The sequence below is a fragment of the Xyrauchen texanus genome, chromosome 2 (genome assembly GCF_025860055.1).
Source record: "Xyrauchen texanus isolate HMW12.3.18 chromosome 2, RBS_HiC_50CHRs, whole genome shotgun sequence".
In the NCBI taxonomy this organism is placed as follows: domain Eukaryota; kingdom Metazoa; phylum Chordata; class Actinopteri; order Cypriniformes; family Catostomidae; genus Xyrauchen; species Xyrauchen texanus.
This window is the reverse complement of record NC_068277.1, coordinates 64,282,976-64,306,049: the sequence shown is the minus strand read 5'-3', so window position 1 is coordinate 64,306,049 and position 23,074 is coordinate 64,282,976. Positions and strand designations below refer to the sequence as shown.

At 40.5% G+C, this 23,074-nt stretch overlaps 1 protein-coding gene across 1 annotated transcript in view; it reads left to right on the top strand.

Annotated features, from left to right (window-relative positions):
* Positions 1-23,074, top strand: part of LOC127661080 (NACHT, LRR and PYD domains-containing protein 3-like) — a 40,492-nt gene that overhangs the window by 1,437 nt on the left and 15,981 nt on the right. Inside the window, 3 exon segments of the mRNA XM_052151644.1 lie at positions 1,826-3,754; positions 20,028-20,201; positions 20,829-21,002. Coding sequence (XP_052007604.1) covers positions 1,826-3,754; positions 20,028-20,201; positions 20,829-21,002 — 2,277 coding nt within the window.

The window sequence follows — 23,074 nt, the reverse complement described above, 5'->3', positions numbered from 1 at the left end:
TTCCCCAATATTTGCCATGCTCCTTTGTCAAGCTTTGTTTAATATAATGAGTTCTTTCTTGGTGAGTTCATTGTTTCTTGGATTTGGTGTTCCTTTGCTTTAGATTACTTTGCTAATAAATTCTGCAATTGTATTCTACATCTCCAACTCACCAATGTAAGAAAGAATAAACGTTCACCAACACTTCAAGCTTCGGCCACTAGGGGTGCAGTGATTTGAATTTTTAAATCAGACTGATTTCAGCAGCAGAACATTCAACATACTTTCTCCGAATTCACAGTAAGATCAGTCTGCCTAGTCAGCTGGAATGATCTGTCCTTGACTAGCCTCTCTAAGTACTTCAAAACCACAGAGGTTGAGCCATGCAGGATGATAGTCATTAAAACAGCCTGGATAAGATGTTGGTTGCATTGGGACAATTGAGCCAGCTGACCTGTTGAGACTTTTAGAGTGTCCTCAGAGTCTGTCTGCTCTCCTGCTGTTAACTCTTCTGAGAGACCTCCTCATTTCTTGCTCGTAAAACCTAACTCTACTAATGTATTATGCTGCTTCATAACTTAATAATGAATTCAGATCTTTTAGGTATTTCATTGGTGCTGACAATGATTGGTGGTTTTCCTTTATAGTCCAACATAGCTTTGAAAGTGCTACTTGATCTCTGTACCACCTCCTTCTGCTTCACTGCTCTTCACAGATATCAGATTCAAGCCCTGCATAGCAGTGTGGGTTTTCAGTGCAGACAAGTTACATTCTTTGGCCTATACAACAAATGTTTTAACGCAATGTCTCCTTTTAACAACACTGTATAAAGAAAAACATTAAAAAAAACTTGAAGGCATGCATGTAAAGGAATGTCTCCTAATGTTCAGTTGCTTTTATTTTAGCAGAAAATGGTCCTCCAATGCCTGCAGTTAGTCTGCAATAGTGTGTTCACACTTGTAGTTTGGTTTTCATGGTCTGGACCAAAAAAGAAAAGGATACATTTATTCATTTATTCCTGGTTCACTTAGCATTCACACTGGCATTGTTAACACCAAACTTAACGCTACAAAACAAAAGGCATCAGTAAAATGTCACATCATAATTGGACAGCTTTTAAGATGTATATTTTTTTGACAGAACTTGCCGATCATCCAAAACAATGCTGGCTGCTGGGCTAAATGCGCTCGTTGGATTTATATATGTAAATAGGGTGGCATTTGTACCTGCTGAAAACAAACAAAGAGCTAATAAAATGTGTAAAGGAGTCAAAACAGTGCCAGGAATTCCTCTGTTGCACACACAAACACAGATATGCTGCATGGACAGCTGACGGCGGTTCCGACACCTGTACCGAAATGTAATGGGTAACATAGCGCCTATGATGAGAAGAACTAGGTATGCTTGAGGTCAGTATTAGGCAAATTTCATCCTGTTTTTGGTCCGTTTAGATGTCTTTGGTCCATGTTGCGTTCATATATCAATCAAACCACACCAGAGTTAATTTGGAAGTGGACCGAGACCCACTATTCAGGTGGTCTCGGTCCGCTTGTTTGGTGCGCACCAAGGTTCGGGTGACAGCATTCACACTTGTTCAATTGAACTGCACTAACAGAGCAATCACACCAGAGTTTTAATTGAACCAAACCTGCCAAGTTTGAACACACCTTAAGAAGCAATATCAGTTCTAGACTTGAACCTTTATGAACTCTATTTGTTATGTCAGGACATAAACTATCCAAATCTGTATCTGTAGACAGAAACTGATCTGTAATATAATCAGCTACAGACATGTATATATAATGAGTTGATTATACCATTTTCTTTTTTCTTCTTGTTTGTGCAGTGCGGATAGAGATGTTCTTATTGACCTGCATCAGTATCCTCACCAGCCAGTGAATAATGTTTTGCATAGAGTCAAAGAAACTCACAAAACCAGCATGAAAAACAGATATGAGATTTTATTTGAGGGAATCAGAATGCAAAACAATCAATCTCTCCTGAAACGGATATTCACACAGCTATACATCATAGAGGGAGAGAGTGAAGGGGTGAATGAAGAACATGAGGTTTTACACATGGAGAAAACAGCGAGAACTCAACACTTGCAAGACACCCCAATCTACTGCAATGACATCTTTAAACACTTACCCGAACCAGGATATATAATGGAGAAAAGAAAGAGAAAAAAACGAATAAAGACTGTTCTTACTAAAGGCATCGCTGGGATTGGAAAAACAGTCTCTGTGCAGAAGTTCATTCTGGACTGGGCCGAGGGAAAAGCAAATCAGGATGTTGATTTCATGTTTGTGCTTACATTTCGAGAGCTGAACTTAATAAAAGATGAGCAGTACAGTCTTCACAAACTTCTGCTCGACTTTCATCCTGAACTTCTTGATCTGGACTCAACGATCAATGATGAGTGTAAAGTTGTTTTCATCTTTGATGGTCTGGATGAAAGCAGAATTAAACTGATGTTTTCAGACAGTGAGAAAGTTTCTGATGTGACTGAGACTTCAACAGTGGGTGTGTTGATGTCAAACCTCATCAAAGGAGATCTTCTTCCCTCTGCTCTCATCTGGATCACCTCCCGACCAGCAGCAGCCAATCAGATCCCCTCCAAATACATCAATCGTGTGACAGAAATTCAGGGATTCAATGACCCTCAGAAGGAGGAATATTTCAGGAAGAGAATCAGTGATGAGCATCAAGCCAGCAGAATCATCTCACACATTAGAAGAGCAAGAAGCCTCCACATTATGTGCCACATACCAGTCTTCTGTTGGATCTCATCCACTGTGCTTCAAAACATCCTGAAACAAGATGAGAGTGCAGAAATCCCTCAAACTCTGACTGAGATGTACATCCACTTCCTGCTCATTCAGATCAATGTGAGGAATCAGAAGTATGAAGAGAGAGATCCAGAGACACTCCTGCAGTCCAACAGAGAAGTGATTGTGAAACTTGCTGAACTGGCTTTCAAACAGCTGATGAAGGGCAATGTCATGTTCTATGAGGAGGACCTGAAAGAGAGCGGCATAGACGTCACCGACGCCTCAGTGTATTCTGGCATCTGCACTGAGATCTTTAAGGAACAATCTGTGATTCATCAGAGGAAAGTCTACAGCTTCATTCATTTGAGTTGTCAGGAATTTCTGGCTGCTTTTTTTGTGTTTTACTCACATGCTGTAAAGAATTTGCATTTGTTTCTTTATAAAGAATGTGAACACGACCAGGTACATGAGTATAGATATGAGTGGGATAGTCCTGAGGTAATCTCTCTGTATGATTCACTAAAAGTAACATTAGAAAAAGCCCTACAGAGTGAAAATGGACGCCTGGATCTTTTCCTGCGATTCCTGTTAGGAATCATTCTGGAGTCCAATCAGAGATTGTTACAGGATCTACTGACACACACAGAGAACTGCTCTGAGACCATCATGAAAATCACACAGTGCATTAAAGACAGAATAAAGGATAGCAATATTGATAGTGATGAGGATGATGATGAATATCTCTCCACTGAAAGATCCATCAATCTGTTCTTGTGTCTGCTTGAAATGAAAGATCAGACTCTTTCCAGAGAGATTCAGGAGTTTGTGAAATCAGAAGGACACTCAGAGTATGAACTCACTGCTGCACACTGTTCAGCAATTGCCTACATGCTTCAGATGTCAGAGGAGGTGCTGGATGAACTGGACCTGAAGAAATACAACACATCTGAGGAGGGTAGAAGACGACTGATACCCGGTGTGATCAACAGCAGAAAAGCACTGTAAGTGTTGATTTATTTATATGAATTTGTGAAGTGATATGCAATTCCCATAATTATACTTTCATAACTAGGGCTGTCAAACAATATTAGTCAGGTGGTTTGAATGTTGTGGCTGAACGATGTGTATATGTGTGAAAATGAAATGTGAAAAATAATAATAATAAAGAATGAGTGTTTCAAAACTTTTGACTGGTAGTGTGAGTGTATATATATATATATATATATATATATATATATATATATATATATATATATATATATATATATGGCTGTCAATCGATTACAATTGATTATAATTTTTAATCAAATTAATTACATGCTGTCCCGATTAATTAATCTCAATTAATCACATATACAAATATTTGCTGAGAAATCCCCTCAAATAACCATGATTCAATATATAATGATTACATAATTATACATAGTTATCTTTAAATATTAAAAAAAATATATATAGATATATCATTTTTGAAACACTTAATCATTCTTTATTATTATTATTTTTCACATTTTAAAATAACAGTAAATTAATCAAAACTATGTTATAACATAAATGGAACTATGGGAATTATGTTCAAATTCAAAATAAATCAAAATTTTTGATAGACATTTTCTCCTCAGGATGCTTTTTAAACAGTATTGCAGGAGTTTCCATCTATGTTGGGCACATATTGGCTTCTTTTCTTTATTATTCAGTCCAAGTCATCAATTTCAAAAAGTTTTGTAATTAAATAAATATGTTGGCACAATTATATTTTTGTCTACAAAACTAATTTCAAAAACTTTTTTTTAAATGACATTTTAGTTTTATAATGAAATCAAATGGTGGCACAATTATATTTTTGTCTACAAAAATAATTTTTAACATTTATGCATACACCTTCAAATCAAAAGATTTTATAGATCATGAGAAACTTTTCAGTCAAGTGTTTCAAAACGTTTGACTGATAGTGTGCATATATATATATATATATATATATTAGGGATGCACCGAAATTAAACATAAACCGAAACCGAAAATCCAGGATGCACTTGGCCGAAAACCGAAACCGAAATTTTCTTTTTTTTTTTTTTGTACCTATTTAAAAAAATATATATATAATTTTTTGTATAATTGTATTAATATTATACTTTTTCATTAATTTCATGAATTTAATGAATCTGAATTGAAAAACTACAAACCAATAAAATAAATCACACTTTTATTGAAAGTAACACCAAAATTGGACAAAAAATATATTAAAACTATATTAAATATTATTCTTCTTTCAGTTCTGTAAAAATCTAATTTTACAGATTTTATTAACAATTATCCAAATAATTTAAAGTTTTAGAAAACTATTATATGCAAAACAACAGTCAAGTAATGAACTTAGCTAGCATCTTTCTAAAAGTTTATATATGCAACATTAATTTTAATTAAAACAACAGGCAGCACACAGAATGGCAGAGGGCCTCTATTCCACTGATCTATATATAACTATAATATATAATTATATATATAGATCAGTGCTCTATTCGGTTTATGTACACTTAATTGAAAATTATTGTGCAAAACAGCAGTAATTGAACTAAATCCAACCTCAACTGTAAACGACAGATGTATCCTCAAGTGAAGAACAAGTGTAATGTAATTGCTATTCACATCATATTGGACCGCTTTCTATTTAAGTAAGTGACAGGTTTCTCTTCAAGAACAAAAGTTGCTAAACATTCTGACAGTCTCTCCTGTCTGAAAGCTCATAAAGAACATGAGATGCTGCACTGAACAGTCTCTCACTCTCTGTGCTGGTGCTTGGGCAGATAAATACCTGTGCGCAATCCGCGCAAGCAAAGGAAAGCGGTCATTGTTTATGCGACCGTAGTCAAGGGGATTGTCGCTTCTGGCAATGGGTAGTTCAGCTAGATAAATTGTGGTATAGCTGCGCTAGTTGTGGCACTGCTGTGGATCAGGGCACTTTCCTGTAGAATCTCTTGCGGTACTCTGTGTGTATATATATATATATATATCTTGAAATTTCTGCTGAACAAACACTGCAGATCGCAAATTTGATGTCCTTATCAGAAACTTTGAAGAATTTCCACACCGCTGACATGATCGGCCTTTGTTTGGTAGCGCCGTGATAAGGGCTAGATCGATCCAGAGTGAAATCTGAGCACCGAGGGGCGGGGCGAGGAGGTATATATTTTCGGTAATATTTTCGGCCTTTTTTCTCTTTCGGCCGAAAACCGAAAGTGCCATTTTCGGCCGAAAATTTTCAGCGGCCGAAATTTCGGTGCATCACTAATATATATATAATAAAAAATATTCAGATAATTAAAATACATTACATTGTAGAGTTAATCATTAATAAGACAATACAAAAAGCAGCTTTAGAATACAATGTATTGTTTACTACCATATTGTTTATCATAAGTCGATCATTGTCATACAGTTCACAGCAATCCATTTCACAAGTGAATTTGTCAATCAGTTGGAGATTTATTATGAGGGCTTGTTTAACTCTCTGGGGTCTGAGGGTGTTTTGGGCCCTGGAGAAGTTTTGACATGCCTTGACATTTGTGCTTTTTTCATTTGCTTAAAAACATATTAATGGCTAAAGTCTGATAACACTGTATTCAGCACAAACTGGGCTACAATAATATGTGAGCAACATGTATGTACAAGTTTGTATTTTTGAGAAAATAACGTTTATGCGTGATTTTTGAAAAAACTAAAAGTTTAAGTCACTAAAATAAGGCCATATAACACATACTAAACATTTGTCCACAAGACTTTTGAGAACTGGATCTTGTAGCCTAGAGTTTTATCTACAAAATGATGTGAAAAGCATCCTGATCACTCATTCATACAAAATAATATAGTAATTTAACTTTTGTAAGACACTTTTAGTGTTGAAAGGTCATATGCGAGGAGGTGTGAACTATCATGAATATTAATTGTAATTCACACCTGAGGAGACAAAAGACCCCTCCCCTGGGCCTATCAATGAGGAATGTGACAGAAAGAGAATGAATGTGAGGAGACTTAATGATCAAAATCAAGTTTTAAGTTAAAAGAAGAAATCTGACTATATATTTTCTTTACATAGAGACTTTACTTAATTTTATACCTACACTACCGTTTAAAAGATGTCTCTTCTGCTCATCAAGAATGCATTTATTTGATCCAAAATACAGTAAAAACAGTGATATTTTGAACTATATTTACAATTTATAGGAACAGTTTTCTATTTGAATATATTGTAAAATGCTATTTGTGCTCAAAGCTGAATTTTTAGCATCATTACTGCAGTCTTCAGTGTCACATGATCCTTCAGAAATCATTATAATATGCTGAATTTCTAATATGGTCATATTTAAAGTGCATTTTACTCATTTAACCTGAACACATATTTGCAAGCACCAGCTTTGTTGATGATAATGAGGCAGCATAAACACTAGTTAAAATATAATCTAAACATTCATATTATTTTTATATCATATTACATATCATATTTATATCATACAGCATACAATTTAAATACCTGCTTTAGCCGAAACAGCATTTAAATGTAACTAAAACTTGCCTATTAGGATATATTTCAAATGCCAATACTCTGAATCCTGGCTGGCAAGTCTGGAAACAGTCCCACTAGTAAAATATGTACATGTTCATATAAAATAACATGTCAACTAATGAAAACTAATTGACTTACTCGTCTGAAATTGTATCCTCGGCTGGATCAAGTCTCTCTTCAAAATACAAATGTTCATAGGAGTCCCGCTCTTCTTCTGAGGAAAATGTGGACTCTTCATCACTATCCAGGAGTTTTCTCACTTGTGTATCATTACAAACACGCAGTAAAGTGAATGAATTGTGTTTAAATCATACCTCACTGTCGGGGGCGTGTACCACTTGCATTGATCATCTCAGCACATTAGCATATGAATGGTACCCTCTGCTGGTGTGATCACATTAGCTATAATGAGCTGAGCCAGTAAAAACTGAACATTGCTTTGTTTCATACAGATTACATTGCAGGAGAATATTTTTAAATTTTAATTGTTTTATTTAAAAGTAGACATTGTGCATTGTTCAAATTCACTACCCTTTCGTTATGTTCGTGGCTGAAAACATCCACTACTTTAAACTGCTGTAAAAATGTATCAGATAAATATTTTTTTCAAATTTTTTTACATAAATCTATTAATCAACCTCAGTCCTGTTCAAAAATACTAAATGTTTAAAAAAAAAAAAAAAATCAGGATTTTTAACTCTTTAATTGCCAAATTCATAAATGATGTCACTGATTTGGGGAAAAAAACATACAAAATGACGTATTTTCAATATAAAATGTGATTGTGGACTGGATTTTTTTTACCTTTTATCACAGTCTTGGACATGTCAAAGATTAGAAACAACATTGGTTTCGATGCATTGTTAGTTTTTGTGCAGCATCAGATTTGAACTTTTTGTCCCTCATTTACTGTTCATGGCTGTTTTTGCCCCATTGACTTCCATTATAACCACGTTTTTTGATTGCAAAGCCATGACACCATATAATCATGCATTTTTGATTGTTTGTGGTTTTCCCTGTTGGGAAGAGGTAAAATTTGTAATATTTACTGTTGATAACCACGTGGCACCATTAACCCTTTAGATAGGCCTGTGCAAAAAAAAAGCTTAGTTTCTGGCTTTTACATGGAGTTATATGGAGTATAATAGCATATTAAAGTGTGTGTGTGTGTGTGTGTGTGTGTGTGTGTGTGTGTGTGTGAGAGAGAGAGAGAGAGAGAGTGTGAGAACTCACCTTGTTGCGTCTGAGAAAATCAAAACATGCACCTCAGCTCTCAGAACTACATGGAGTAATCAAAAACAAAGCAAGTGGATTTAAACACTAGCATGCTGGTCATTTGATGGTGAGAAGAGCAGCAAGCAACATGAGAAAGGGCTTGACTTGTAGTGAAGTATTAGAGATGATAATGCAGCCTGACCCCTCCAGTGAGCTGCAGGATGTATTGTCTTCTCCCTCTGACACCACAGACTCAGCAGAGTCAGATCCTGATTTGGATGTGGCACCCTCATCATCCTCTCTAGCTTCCACTGAAGGCGAGGAGGATTCGGAGGATCCTGGATCTGGGTGGATTGGAAGAAACGCGAGTGTGGTTTTCCACCAACGCGGAGACAACTCCCTTTCTTCAGCCTGCCAGAGGCGTGACTCCAGGGCCGACGCGCTATGCCATCGCAAGGGTCCAGAACATGGATTCTGTGTTTAATCTGTTTTTCACAGAGGAGATGATTGACCTCATTGTCAGCAAAGCAGTGGTGACAGAGGGACCAAAAAAGAAGCCAGAGATAATCGCAGATTACAACCGCTGCAAGGGAGGTGTCGACAATCTAGACAAGGTATGTGCCATTACACATTTGTTACTACATGCATCCTATTCCTGTTAATTTTACTTGAATTCATGTGCTTGTTAGAGATAAATTTAGGAGATACTGTTTGTGTTTTGACAATGTTTGCATGATTATTCTCATTGTCATGTGCAGCTTCAAAAATACTTATTATGAAATCTGTACTTATTCTTTTCTTGTTCTTTTATTTTTGTAGGTTGTCGGCACCTACAGCTGCAGAAGGAGGACCAATTGGTGGCCACAGACGTTATTTTTTAATATGATGGACGTCTCGGCATATAATGCATATGTCATCTTCACAGCTGTGGATCCCTCCTGGAACCAGGCAAAGCGGTTTCAGAGAAGGCTTTTCCTAGATTTCCTAGAAATTGTTCATAAATCTGATGCAGATGCTGAGTAGATTTTTCCCTTTCTCATGTTGCTTGCTGCACTTCTCACCATCAAATGACCAGCAGGCTTGCATGCAAGTGTTTAAATCCACTTGCTTTGTTTAGTCTGCATTTCTCACCATCAAAAGGCACTTTGTTTTTGTTTACTCCATGTAGTTGTGAGAGCTGAGGTGCATGTTTTGATTTTCTCAGACGCAACAAGGTGAGTTCTCACACTCTCTCTCTCTCTCTCTCTCTCTCTCTCTCTCTCTCTCTCTCTCACACACACACACACACACACACACCCACACACACTTTAATATGCTATTATACTCCATATAACTCCATGTAAAAGCCAGAAACTAAGTTTTTTTTTGCACAGGCCTATCTAAAGGGTTAATGGTGCCACGTGGTTATCAACAGTAAAAATTACAAATTTTACCTCTTCCCAACAGGGAAAACCACAAACAATCAAAAACGCATGATTATATGGTGTCATGGCTTTGCATGTTACTAACAATGCATCGAAACCAATGTTGTTTCTAATCTTTGACATGTCCAAGACTGTGATAAAAGGTAAAAAAAAATCCAGTCCACAATCACATTTATATTGAAAATACGTCATTTTGTGTGTTTTTTCCCCCAAATCAGTGACATCATTTATGAATTTGGCAATTAAAGAGTTAAAATCCTGAATTTTTTTAAACATTTAGTATTTTTGAACAGGACTGAGGTTGATTAATAGATTTATGCAAAAAAATTTGAAAAAAATATTTATCTGATACATTTTTACAGCAGTTTAAAGTAGTGGCTGTTTTCAGCCACGAACATAATGAAAGGGTAGTGAATTTGCCCACAGTGTACTGTTGAGTTTTTGAAAATTTTCAAAGCATTTTCCTAAAATATGTGTGAAAATTAGATTTGTCACCAAAAATCATTCCATTTGCTGAAACATGGAGAAAGTTATGGCCAAATTACGACTCAAAAATACCCCCTAGTGGCTGAAAACATCCCGAACAGCACACAAGGGTTAAGCTTTCTTTAGACGTTTCATATTTGTGTGATAAATATTTGCGGAGTTTCAGTTCATTTTTGTGACGTGTTTCAGATATATGCTCGTGAACACAGAGACTGCTGAAAGCTCACCCTTTTTAATTTCTTTATTTTACAAAAGCACAAGGTTTTGTTGTTATTGTGAGTGTACACAAATAAAAGTAGACCCTTTATAGTCTCTAATGATGTCTTACACTTATCTGTATACCCAAAATGAAGGAGTATTTTAAGTTGTTTCCGCTGTAATGACGAAAATATCCATCAGGACACGCCAGCGTGTCCGTTAACCCCAGAGGGTTAAGGACCCGTCAATGTACACCTGCGTCAAATGTGCTTTTGTACCATCTCGGGTGCATTGTATCATAAACATAAATTTTTAGGTCGCTGTGTGAAGTTAAATATAGTTTAATACTTAGAACACATCTTGAGATCTCTTAGTTCGAATTTGCGCTCCATCAAGTGTTTTGAACGCAAGAATGTAACGCATGTTTGTGTTGTTCTGCTACTGAAGTGTTTTCTTCACTGTATAAACTGTGTGTTGCTCATACAGCTGAAGTTTCTTACTGCCCTCTGGAGTAGACAGGTGGTACTACAAGCTTGCATTTCTCAGGAATCTTCCTTATTACGGTCATGGGACATTGCTATTAATTACATTACTTTTTTTTAAACGCATTATTTTTAATCAAATGAATCACACTGAATTAATGCATTAAATCCACAGCCCTAATGTGTGTATATATATATATATATATATATATATATATATATATATATATATATATATATATATATATATAGAGTGGAGGAGGGCGGGGCCGGGCTGGAACAATGCACCCCCTGTCCCCAATCAGCCTGACGGGGGCACGCACTGTGTATATATATCTAAAAATTGTACAGAGGGGTTGTCACGATTCACTGTTGTCTGCCCTGTGTTTTGCCTCTGTCATCTGTTCCCCATGGACAATACTTCTCATAATTCCCTGCTCTCATCACTGCCAGCTGTCTTTCATTGTCTTCACCTGTGTTTCATTAAGTCATTACCCACTGTGTATATAATGCTCTTTTGTTTGCTTGTTCTTGGTCAGTTGTTGTATGAATTTAAATGTGTATGTATCCAGATCTACCGTGTTTTGCCTGTGCCCTTCGTGGATATTTTTCCTGTTTATGTTCTTGTTTCAAATCGTGGATGTTTTCTTTGTTCCTGTGTCTCCCAGTTATTTGTATCTGTTTATTTTTCATTAAACTACGTTGCCACACCTAGATCCAGCTCCTGAACTTTCTTCCCAGCATTACAAAACAACTGACCACAAAATGGATCTAGCGGCGTACTTCATGGAACTAAGCCAGGCGGATTTAACAGTTCGAGAGTTCTCCCACTTCTTCTCCATCGTGGCCATCCACACCGGTTTAGATGACAAAGCCCTGAAGGACATCTATCGAATCCATGTACCAACACGCCGATGGGGGGAATTTCCGGAGACCGGTGCTTACACATGGAAGGAGTATGTGGAGCTCGTTTTGGAGACATTCGCTGCAGAGGAACCACCTCTCTCAATCCCGGTTTCAGCTTCTGAACATTCCACGGCCAACGAGCCAACGCCCACGCCTGCCACGGCCAACGAACCAATGCCCACGCCTGCCACGCCCAACGAGCTGGAAGTCTCGTCCGTCCCAGAGACAGCGTTACCAGCCTCGTCTGTGCCAGAGCCAGCATTGCCAGCCTCGTCCATCTGGAGGAGGAGGAGAAGAAAGGCTTCTGTTCCCTAGTCTCAGCCTTCCACGGCTCCGTCTCCGTCTCCAGAGCCTTCAACTGCTCTGTCTCCAGAGCCTTCCACTGCTCTGTCTCCTGAGCCTTCCATGGCTCCGCCTCCTGAGCCTTCCATGGCTCCGCCTACCACTGCTCCGCCCCCGGAGTTCTCCATGGCTCCGCCTACATGGCTCCACCACCTGAGTCTTGCACCTCCGCCCTCCACGGCCACAGACAGTCCCTGTCCTGTGGCCGCCTCCCAGGCCTCCTGAACCAGTCCCTGTCCTGTGGCCGCCTCTCAGGCCTCCTGACCCAGTCCCCATCCTGCCGCAGTTGCCCAGGCCTCCTGACCCAGTCCCCGTCCTGTGGCCGCCTCCCCGGCCTCCTGACCCAGTCCCCGTCCTGCAGCAGTCGCCCAGGCCTCCAGACCCGGTCCCCACCTTGAGGTCATCCCCTTGGTCTCCAGACCATCCCCCAGATCTGCTCTGGTCACCTTGGTCCCCGGCTCCATCTTGGCCCTGCCTCCCTGTCTTTGCCCTATTAAAGAAGACAGTTAAAGAATGGAAAAGCATATCCTGGTCTGATGAATCTGGATTTCTGCTGAGGTAAACAGATGGTAGGCTTGCTGAAGCTTCAGGTTTCTGTTCTTGACTGACTGAAGTGGAACCTGATGTGGCCTTCTGCTGTTGCAGCCCATCCACATCAAGGTTGTATGTGTTGCGCATTCTGAGATGATATTCTGCTCAATACAATTGAACAGAGGGGTTATCTGAGTTAGACCGTAGACTTTCTGTCAGCTAAAACCAGTCTGGCCGTTTTCCATTGACCTCTGTTATCAATAAAGTGTTTCAGTATGGAGAACTTCCCCTCACTGGATGTTTTTTGTTTTGTTTTTGGCACCATTCTGAGTAGACTGTAAAGCAGGGGTGCACACACTTTTTTACGTGATGATCTACTTTTAAATGACCAACTCAATACGATCTACAAACTAAAAAAAAACGTTTTGTTTAAAGAAAAAAAATGCTTGTTGGGACTACTGCATTTATGCCTACATGGAATTCATCTTCTAATTAATTAAAAAGATAAATAATAATGTTCAATGTTGATATCATTCAATTTTAACTCTAAACCCAAAACACCTACAGCACAATATAAAAAAATAGCCAGGGCATTTACCTTATTCTGATGACTTGCACTGAAATGAATCAGACAGTTTTGTATAATCCGGGCATTAGCTGCTGGTAGCTAGCCTCAAAAACTGCTAGCATCGCAATTTCGCGCTCTGTTCTCAGAAGCCCTTGGAAGGCACAAACCTAGTTGTCATGGCAACTGAATAAACAAATCTTGCCTGGTCAAAATGTACTCTTCAAGTGCAAGTCAGACAGAAACTAAAATATGGAAAAACATTATATTTGTTTGTATTAAAATTTAACGAAATACATAAAAATGTTGTGCCATCTACCAGCATTGCCTTTGCGATCCACTGGTAGATCGCGATCGACGTATTGGGAACCCCTGCTCTAAAGGATGTTGTGTGTGAAAGGAGATCAGCAGTTACAGAAATGCTCAAATCAGCCCGTCTGGCACCAACAATCATGCCACGGTCCAAATCACTGAGATCACATTTTTTCCCCATTCTGCTGGTTGATGTGAAAATTACTCCTGACCGATATCTGCATGATTTTATGCCTTTCACTGCTGCTACACGATTGGCTGATTTGATAATAGCGTGAATAAATAGGTGTACAGGTGTTACTAATAAAGTGCTATGTAGTGGATTACCGATATTTCGCAGATTCTGATTTGTTTTTTTTTTTATCGCATCAGCTGATATATTTTCCCCTTTGGCCGATTTTTTTCTTGAGGGTGCCAAAAATAGCCTGCTTGCATGTGAAGCGAATGAGATAGGTAAACAACCAGTCATAGTTTGTTTTGTTGTTACATGCATCGTGTTACTACAATAATAGGCTGGTGTGCAACACAGTGTCAATTAAACGGTCTGCATATCAGACGCATTTGAGCTCATATTGTTAAAGTGTTCACCTGTTTCATTCTCCCTCTCTCAGTCTTGTCTGATGAAAAAAAGGCAAATATCAATCAAACTAATATTCAGCAGATCCAGCATCCTGTGGAATACTCATAAATCTTCCTCTGAAGCATGTATTCTAACAGTCTCTCCTATGATAAAAGGCAAATATGAATAAAGCTTCTATTATATACCTTCTGCAAATATGCTGATATATCGTTTAAACAGATGTAATTCATGAACCTTGCGAAATTCTAGTGTTTTCCTCCCATCGAGCGCTCATCTAATATCTTCCTCTAAAGCATGCATCCCCCCCCTTTTCTCCAATTCCCAATGCACTCTAAGTCCTCGTGGTGGGGTAGTGACTCGCCTCAATCCGGGTGGTGCAGGGCGAAATCCAGTTACCTCCATGTCTGAGACCGTCAATCTGCACATCTTATCACGTGGCTTGTTGAGTGCATTACCATGGAGACATAGTGCATGTGGAGGCTTCATGCCATCCAACGCTGCATCCACGCACGATTCACAATGCACCCCACCGAAAATTAACCACATTATGGCGACCACGAGGAGGTTACCCCATGTGAATACCCCATCCCACCCTAGCAACCAGGCCAATTTGGTTGCTTAGGAGACCTGGCTGGAATCACTCCGCATGCCCTGGGATTCTAACTTGTGAACTCCAGTGGTGGTAGTCAGTGTTTTTACTCACTGAGCTACCCATGCCTCCTAAAGCACGTATTCTAACAATCCCTCCTCTATAGTTCCCTGTCACCTTTAACTTTCTTTTCAAATAATAAAAGGCAAATATCAATTAAACTTGTATTATATACCGTTTGCAAATATGCATATCATTTAAACAGATGTAATTCACAAATCTCGTGAAAATTCAGCATATTTGTTACGAATGAGGCAGCGAGGAGTGAGGATCTAAATGCAGGCTTCTTTATTATTAACAAAATACAAAACAAACACAAAGGAAAAACCCTCGATGGGGAAACAAACATAAACTAAGAACTCAGGCAGGGAAACACAGATCAGGCTTGACAACATTCAACGAACGACAAGGAGTGAACAAAAAGCAGGGCTTAAATAACCAGGGAGTGATGACTGAATTAGACACAGGTGAGAACTATGAACAAAATGGCAGTGGTGATGGCAGGTGGATTCTGGGAAGTGTAGTATATTTAACAATGACAAGTGAAACCCAGGGCAGACAACAAGGGAATCGTGACATAGCCCCCCCTCAAAGGAGCGGCTTCCAGACGCTCCTCAGAGAAAAAAAATAAATGAAAAAAAAAAAATCGTCCAAGGAGTGAGAGGAGTGAGGGGAGGGGGGGGGAGCAAACAGACAGACCAGAGGAGCACAAGGAGCAAACAGACAGACCAAGGGAGTACAAGGGGAAAACAGGCAGTCCAAGGGGCACAAAGGGCAGACAGGCAGTCCAAGGAGGCACAGGGAGCAGACAGGCAGTCCAAGGAGGCACAGGGGGCAGACAGGAAGTCCAAGGGGGCACAAAGGGTGGGCAGGAAGTCCAAGGGGGCACAAAGGGCAAGGACAGGTTCAGGAGGCCGAACCGTGGGAGGTGGAGCCGTTGCAGGCTGAGGCGTGGAAGTAGGCGCCATAGGAGGCTCTAGAGGCGGAGACCAGGAAGGCTCTGGAAGCGGAGCCGACGGAGGTGGCACCGTAGGACGCTCCAGAAGCGGAGCCCTGGAAGGCTCGAGAGGCTCGAGAGGCGGAGCCCTGGGAGGCTCGAGAGGCGGAGCCCTGGGAGGCTCGAGAGGCAGAGCCAAGGGAGGCTCGAGAGGCAGAGCCAAGGGAGGCTCAGGGGGAGGAGCCGAAGGAGGCTCGAGAGGCGGAGCCGCAGGAGGCTCTGGGGGCGGAGCCGCAGGAGGGTCAGGAGTCTCTGGGAGAGGAGCCGTAGAAAGCTCGGGAGGCGAAGCTCTGGAAAGCTCGGGAGGCTCGGAAGGCGGAGCTCTGGAAAGCTCGGGAGGCAGAGCTCTGGAAAGCTCGGGAAACTCGGGAGGCGGAGCTCTGGAAAGCTCTGAAGGCGGAGCTCTGGAAATCTCCGAAGGCGGAGCTCTGGAAAGCTCGGGGGGTACTGGCTCTTGGACGGTCAAGGCTACAGGCGCTGGCTCAGGGACGGTCGAGGCTACAGGCGCTGGCTCACTGACATCGGAGGCTACAGGCGCTGGCTCACTGACATCGGGGGCTACAGGCGCTGGCTCACTGACATCGGGGGCTACAGGCGCTGGTTCACTGACCTTCGGGGCTGCAGGCATTGGCTGGTTGGCCGTGGTTAGCGGAGGATGAAGAGCAGAGGCCTTTCTTCTCCTCCTCCGTGCGGATGAAGTTAACAGCGCTGGTTCGTTGACCACGGCAGGCGTGGGGGTTGGCTCACTCACCGTGGCTGGAGAGGAAAGCCCAGAGGCGGGAGCTGGGATCTGGAGAGGTGGTTCCCCGGCAGCGAACTCCTCCAAGATGAGTCCCACGTACTCCCGCCAGGTGCAGTCTCCGGGAGTTCCCACCACCGGTGTTTGGGAACACCGAACCGGTACGCCACCTTCAGAGTGTGGTCATCCCAGCCGGTGCAACTGGCCACATTGGTGAAAATGTAGGAGAACTCCCGGACAGTCAAGTCCGCCTGTGTCAGCTCCATGAGGAACCCTGCTAGATCCATAGTTGGTCATTCGTTCTGTTACGAATGAGGCAGCGAGGAGAGAGGATCTAAATGCAGGCTTCTTTATTATTAACAAAATACAAAACAAACACAAAGGAAAAACCCTCGATGAGGAAACAAACATAAACTAAGAACTCAGGCAGGGAAACACAGATCAGGCTTGATAACATTCAACGAACGACAAGGAGTGAACAAAAAGCAGGGCTTAAATAACCAGGGAGTGATGACTGAATTAGACACAGGTGAGAACAATGAACAAAATGGCAGTGGTGATGGCAGGTGGATTCTGGGAAGTGTAGTATATTTAACAATGACAAGTGAAACCCAGGGCAGACAACAAGGGAATCGTGACAATATTCTTCCTGTTGAGTAAATATTAACAATTTCTTCATGTGCAAATAAATGATGAAAATTTGATGACTAAACAAAAATCAGAAGAAACTGCAATCTACCATTTAAAACACATTATTTTAAAATGTTGATTTCTTTTTTACAAAGTTAAAGTTTTGTGTGAAATTGACTATTTATAGTGCAAAATAAGAGTTTATAAATTTTTTTAATGGCAATTTTACGTTTATGTAATTTACTATATTAAATTGTATTGTAGGCATTGTATCTACCTATCAGCCACCCTGCGCTCTGGAGGTGGTCGACCACTAGTGCCAAATATGAGTATATTTATATATATATATGTTTTTATATAAGTACAAATGTAAAGCGTTTATCATATATTTCCATTTGTCAGATTGGTACTCTATTAACCCTCTGGGGTCGACGGACGCGCCGGCGCATCCTGCTGGATATTTTCATCATTACAGCGGAAACAATTTAAAATACATTTATGGGTATACAGATAAGTGTAAGACATCATTAGAGACTATAAAGGGTCTACTTTTATTTGTGTACACTTACAATAACAACAAAATCTTGTGCTTTTGTAAAATAAAGAAAATAAAAAGGGTGAGCTTTCAGACGTCTCTGTGTTCACGAGCATATTTCAGAAACATGTCACAAAAATTAACTGAAACTCCGCAAATATTTATCACAAAAACATGAAACGAATGTCTAAAGAAAGCTTAAAATGTCTACTTTTAAATAAAACAATTCAAATTTAAAACAAATATTCTCCTGCAATGTAATCTGTATGAAACAAAGCGATGTACAGTTTTACTGGCTCAGCTTAATTATCTCTAATGTGATCACACCCACCAGCAGAGCGCGCCATTCATACGTTAATGTGCTGAGACGATCAACGCAAATGTACACACCCCCGACTGTGAGGTTTAATGTAAACACAACACAACTCAACTTTTCTGCATGTTTGTAACGATACACATTCAAGGAATCTCCTGGATATTAAGGAAGAGTCACATTTTCCTCAGAATAAGAGCGGGACTCCGAAAAACATTTGTATTTTGAAGAGAGACTTGATCCAGGCGAGGATACAATTTCTGACGAGTAAGTCAATTAGTTTTCATTAGCTGACATGATATTTTATATAAACATGTACATATTTTACTAGTGGGACTGTTTCCAGACTTGCCAGCCAGGATTCAGAGTATTTACATTTGAAATATGTCCTAATAAGCAAGTTTTAGTTACATTTAAATGCTGTTTCGGCTAAAGCAGGCATTTAAATTGTATGCTGTATAATATAAATATGATATGTCATATGATATAAAATTATATGAATGTTTAGATTATATTTTATCTAGTGTTTATAATGCCTCATTATCATCAACAAAATGTGTTCAGGTTTAATTAGTAAAATGCACTTTAAATATGCCCATATTAGAAAATCAGCATATTATAATGATTTCTGAAGGATCATGTGACACTGAAGACTGCAGTAATGATGTTGAAAATTCAGCTTTGATCACAAATTGCCTTTTACAATATATTCAAATAGAAAACGGTTCTTTTAAATTGTAAAAAGAGTTCAGAATTTCAATGTTGTTTCTGTATTTTGGATCAAATAAATCCAGTCTTGGTGAGAGACTTCTTTTAAATGGTAGTGTAGGTCTAAAATTAAGTAAAGTCTTCATGTAAATAAAACGTATAGTCTGATTTCTTCTTTTAACTTAAAACTTGATTTTGATCATTAAGTCTCCTCACATTCATCCTCTATCCCTCATTGATAGGCCCAGGGGAGGGGTCTTTGTCTTCTCAGATGTAAATCACCTCCATATTCATGATCATTCACGCCTCCTCGCATATTACCTTTCAACACTAAAATTGTCTTACAAAAGTTAAATTACTATATTGTTTTATGAATGAGTGATCAGGATGGTTTTCACATCATTTTGTAGCAAAAATTCTAGGCTACAAGATCCAGTGCTCAAAAGTCTTGTGGACAAATGTTTAGTATGTGTTATATGGCCTTATTTCAGTGACTTAAAATTTTCGTTTTTTCAAAAACCATGCATAAATGTTATTTTCAAAAGAATACAAAAATGTACACACATGTTGCTCACTACTTATTGTAGCCCAGTTTGTGCTGAATACAGTGTTATCAGACTTTAGCCATTAATATGTTTTTAAGCAACTGAAAAAAGCACAAATGTCAAGGCATGTCAAAACTTCTCCAGGGCCCAAAATACCCTCAGACCCCAGAGGGTTAAGCTCTTCAAATTCCAATCACATTTTATTATCCAACTAAGGAAAGTGATGGGAATACCTCACACAGTTTATACAGAAAATTTGCGGAAATTATATTAAACTGAAAGCTACCGCAAATATATGATTGACAAATCCTTTCCTGTCATGCTTTTAGTTTGCTTGAAGTTGGTGAAGAGCCACCTCACTGTTGCGAGTGTATTTTTACACATATCTACACATCTTACATGAACTGACATACACCTGCCGGTAATCACAGTGATTGCTTCTGCGCAGAATTCTCAAAATAACCTAATATTATTCAGGATAGCTATATGAGACAGGATATTAGTAAATCACCACCATCTACACCATCTATTGTGCTGTATTTTTATTTCTGCTTAGATTGGCAGGCTGTAATCTCACTGAAGAGTGCTGTGAAAATTTGGCTTTAACGCTACAATCATCAAACTCCCTCCTGAGAGAGCTGGATTTAAGTAACAATGAGCTACAGGATTCAGGAGTGAAGCAGCTCTCTGATGCACTGAAGAGTCCACACTGTACACTGGAAATACTGAGGTTTGAGTTTCACATTGTGTCATTGATCAGATGACCCTTTCCTGTATCAGTGTGCAGATCTTGGCCAGGATACACTGATTGTAAAATTAAGACTGAAGTTAGTAAAAAAAAACTCTCCCCCTCATGCTGTTCCAAACACAAAATGGTGATGTTAAGCAGAATGTTAACCCCATTCACCATTCACTCTCAGTGTATGAAAAAAAGATGCAATGAAAGTAAGTGCTGACTGAAGCTATCAGTCCTTATAACATTCTGCATACAGCATCTGTTTTGTTTTACATGAAAGAAAAATAAAAAGTCACATGGATTAGGAACAACACGTGGGTGAGGAAAAAATGACTAATGAATTTTCGTTTTTGGGTGAACTAAGCCTTTAATGCAAGATCATTTAAACCAGACCATCTTGCAATCATTAGAAATATAAAAACGAAAGTATTTTCGTCTGTAATTATATTTCGTTTTTATTGTTTTTGTAGTGCACATTATAGGTGCCTGTGAGTTTTTCATTCTTTTTCAAACAATATGAACTTAAGTTGTCCAAACAGCTAAACATGTATTTACATTTATTTAGAAAATAATCACAAAACACCCACCTGTAATTACTTAATCTTGTATTGTTCTGTTTAGATTGGCAGGCTGTAATATGACTGATGAGTGCTGTGGATGTTTGGCTTCAGCTTTACTATCATCAAACTCCCTCCTGAGAGAGCTGGACTTAAGTAACAATAACCTGCAGGATTCAGGAGTAAAGCTGCTCTCTGATGGACTGAAGAGTATAAATTGTAAACTGAATGTACTGAGGTTTGAGTTTCACATTGTAACATTAATATGTAGTAACCTTTTACTTACGTTGCTGGATTTTACGGCTCATATCTGTGGTCACCCTCATACGGTCGAGTGTTTTGCTTCAACTAGTCTACGGTTGCAAAAAGAGTATATTCAAAAGAGTATATTTCATTCTAAAAGAGCTAACGCAAACACCTGGTGTCTTTTTAAAGATGTCCTTCAGCGTTTGCGCTACTGGATGTGGCTGTTATCTCTACCCTCCGGATAGCCATGAAATCTGTCTCGAGTGCTTGGGGCACCAGCATGCTGAGGCAGCTTTTGTGGAATGATCATGTTCTCATTGCGAGAACGTTGAGTGAACGTTACGGTCACAGCTCACTTCCTTCTGAAGCAAGGAGACACCACGGCTGCTCCCCAACCTGGTCCGTCCTGGGTTGATGCTCGGCAGGCACCACGGGCGATCCAGATGTGGACATGGGAGCGTTTCCAACAGCTAAGCCCCTGCGGACCTCCCAGCATGCTCTTTCTATCTGGAAGAGCTGTCGAGCGATGTAGGCGGCCCGCCTCAGGGTGGGTTTAATGTGTCGTTCGTGACTCGCGATGAGAATGAGCTTTCGGTCACAGCATCGTAGGGTGGGCTTCTGCTGTCCTGCCCACGTACAGTAGAGCACAGGATGAGGCCGATGCTGAGATGGCAGCCGTGCTTGCCCAGGCGGCTGCGAACATTGGGCTAAAGTGGAATCCTCCACCCTGCCCTGAGCATTCGCGGTTTGATGATTGGTTTTTGGGCTCTGAGCGCGAAGTGTATGCTCAGTTCTTCCAGGAAGTGGACGAGCAGCAAGTCCTGTTCGTTGAGCTGTACTGACCCAACTAGACTTGGTTCTTGGATCTGATGCTCCTGGCAGTAGCACTTCCCTGGCACATTCCCCTGAGGAAAACCTTCTCACTCAGGGATAGGGCATGCTCCAGTACCTGCGGCCAGACCTCTGGAATCTCCACGTCTGGCTCCTGGACAGGACACGGAAGACCTAGCCTGTCTCCCTCTACCCTGAAAAAGTATGTGGCTGCCATAGTAGCATACCACGATATACTGGACGGGAGACACTCGTGACAGCGCAACCTGATCAACAGGTTTCTCAAGGGTGCGAGGAGGTTGAATCCTCCTAGACCACACCTGATTCCCTCTTGGGCTCTCTCTGTGGTCCTACCTGCCCTATAGAGAGCCCCCTTTGAGCCCCTGGAGCAGGTTGAGCTTGGCACTATGTCTCTAAAAACGCCCTCCTGGTGATGCAAACATCCATCAAGAGGGTGAGGAACCCACCAGTGAATATCTGGAGTTTGGTTCGGCACACTCTCATGTGATTTTGACACCCCGGTTCCATGCCCAAAGTTCCCACCACTCCCTTTTGGGTGGTGAACTTGCAAGCGCTCCCTTCAGAGGATGAATGCCTTGTTGTTGCTGTATACACCAATGGCGGTAGAGCTGCCATGCAAGGTACTAGCCTGCCATTGGGAGCAACTTGCTGTGTTCAGTTCCTGCCCTGCACATCTATCTGGACCGCACACAGAAATTTAGATGCTCAGTGCTGCTCTTTGTCTGTTTTAGAGGGCAGCAGATGTGGAAAGCTGTCTCCAAGCAGAAGCTGGCCCTTTGGATTGTGGAACAATGTTTTCACCCAATTTGGAATGGCCAAATCCCAATGCACTTTTAAGTCCTCATGATTGTGTAGTGACTCGCCTCAGTCCGGGTGGCGGAGGACGAATCCCAGCTGCCTCTGTGCCTGAGAACGTCAACCCACACATCTTATCTCATGGCTTGGTATGGTAAATGGTCTGCACTTATATAGCGCCTTTTTAACCTTAACAGTATTCAAAGCGCTTTACACTGTGACTCATTCACCCATTCACACACACATTCATACACCAATGGCAGTAGAGCTGCCATGCAAGGTACTAGCCTGCCATTGGGAGCAACTTGGGGTTCAGTGTCTTGCCCAAGGACACTTCGGCATGTGGAGTCATGTGGGCCGGGATTCGAACCACCAACCCTGCAATTCGTGGCCGACCTGCTCTACCAACTGAGCCAC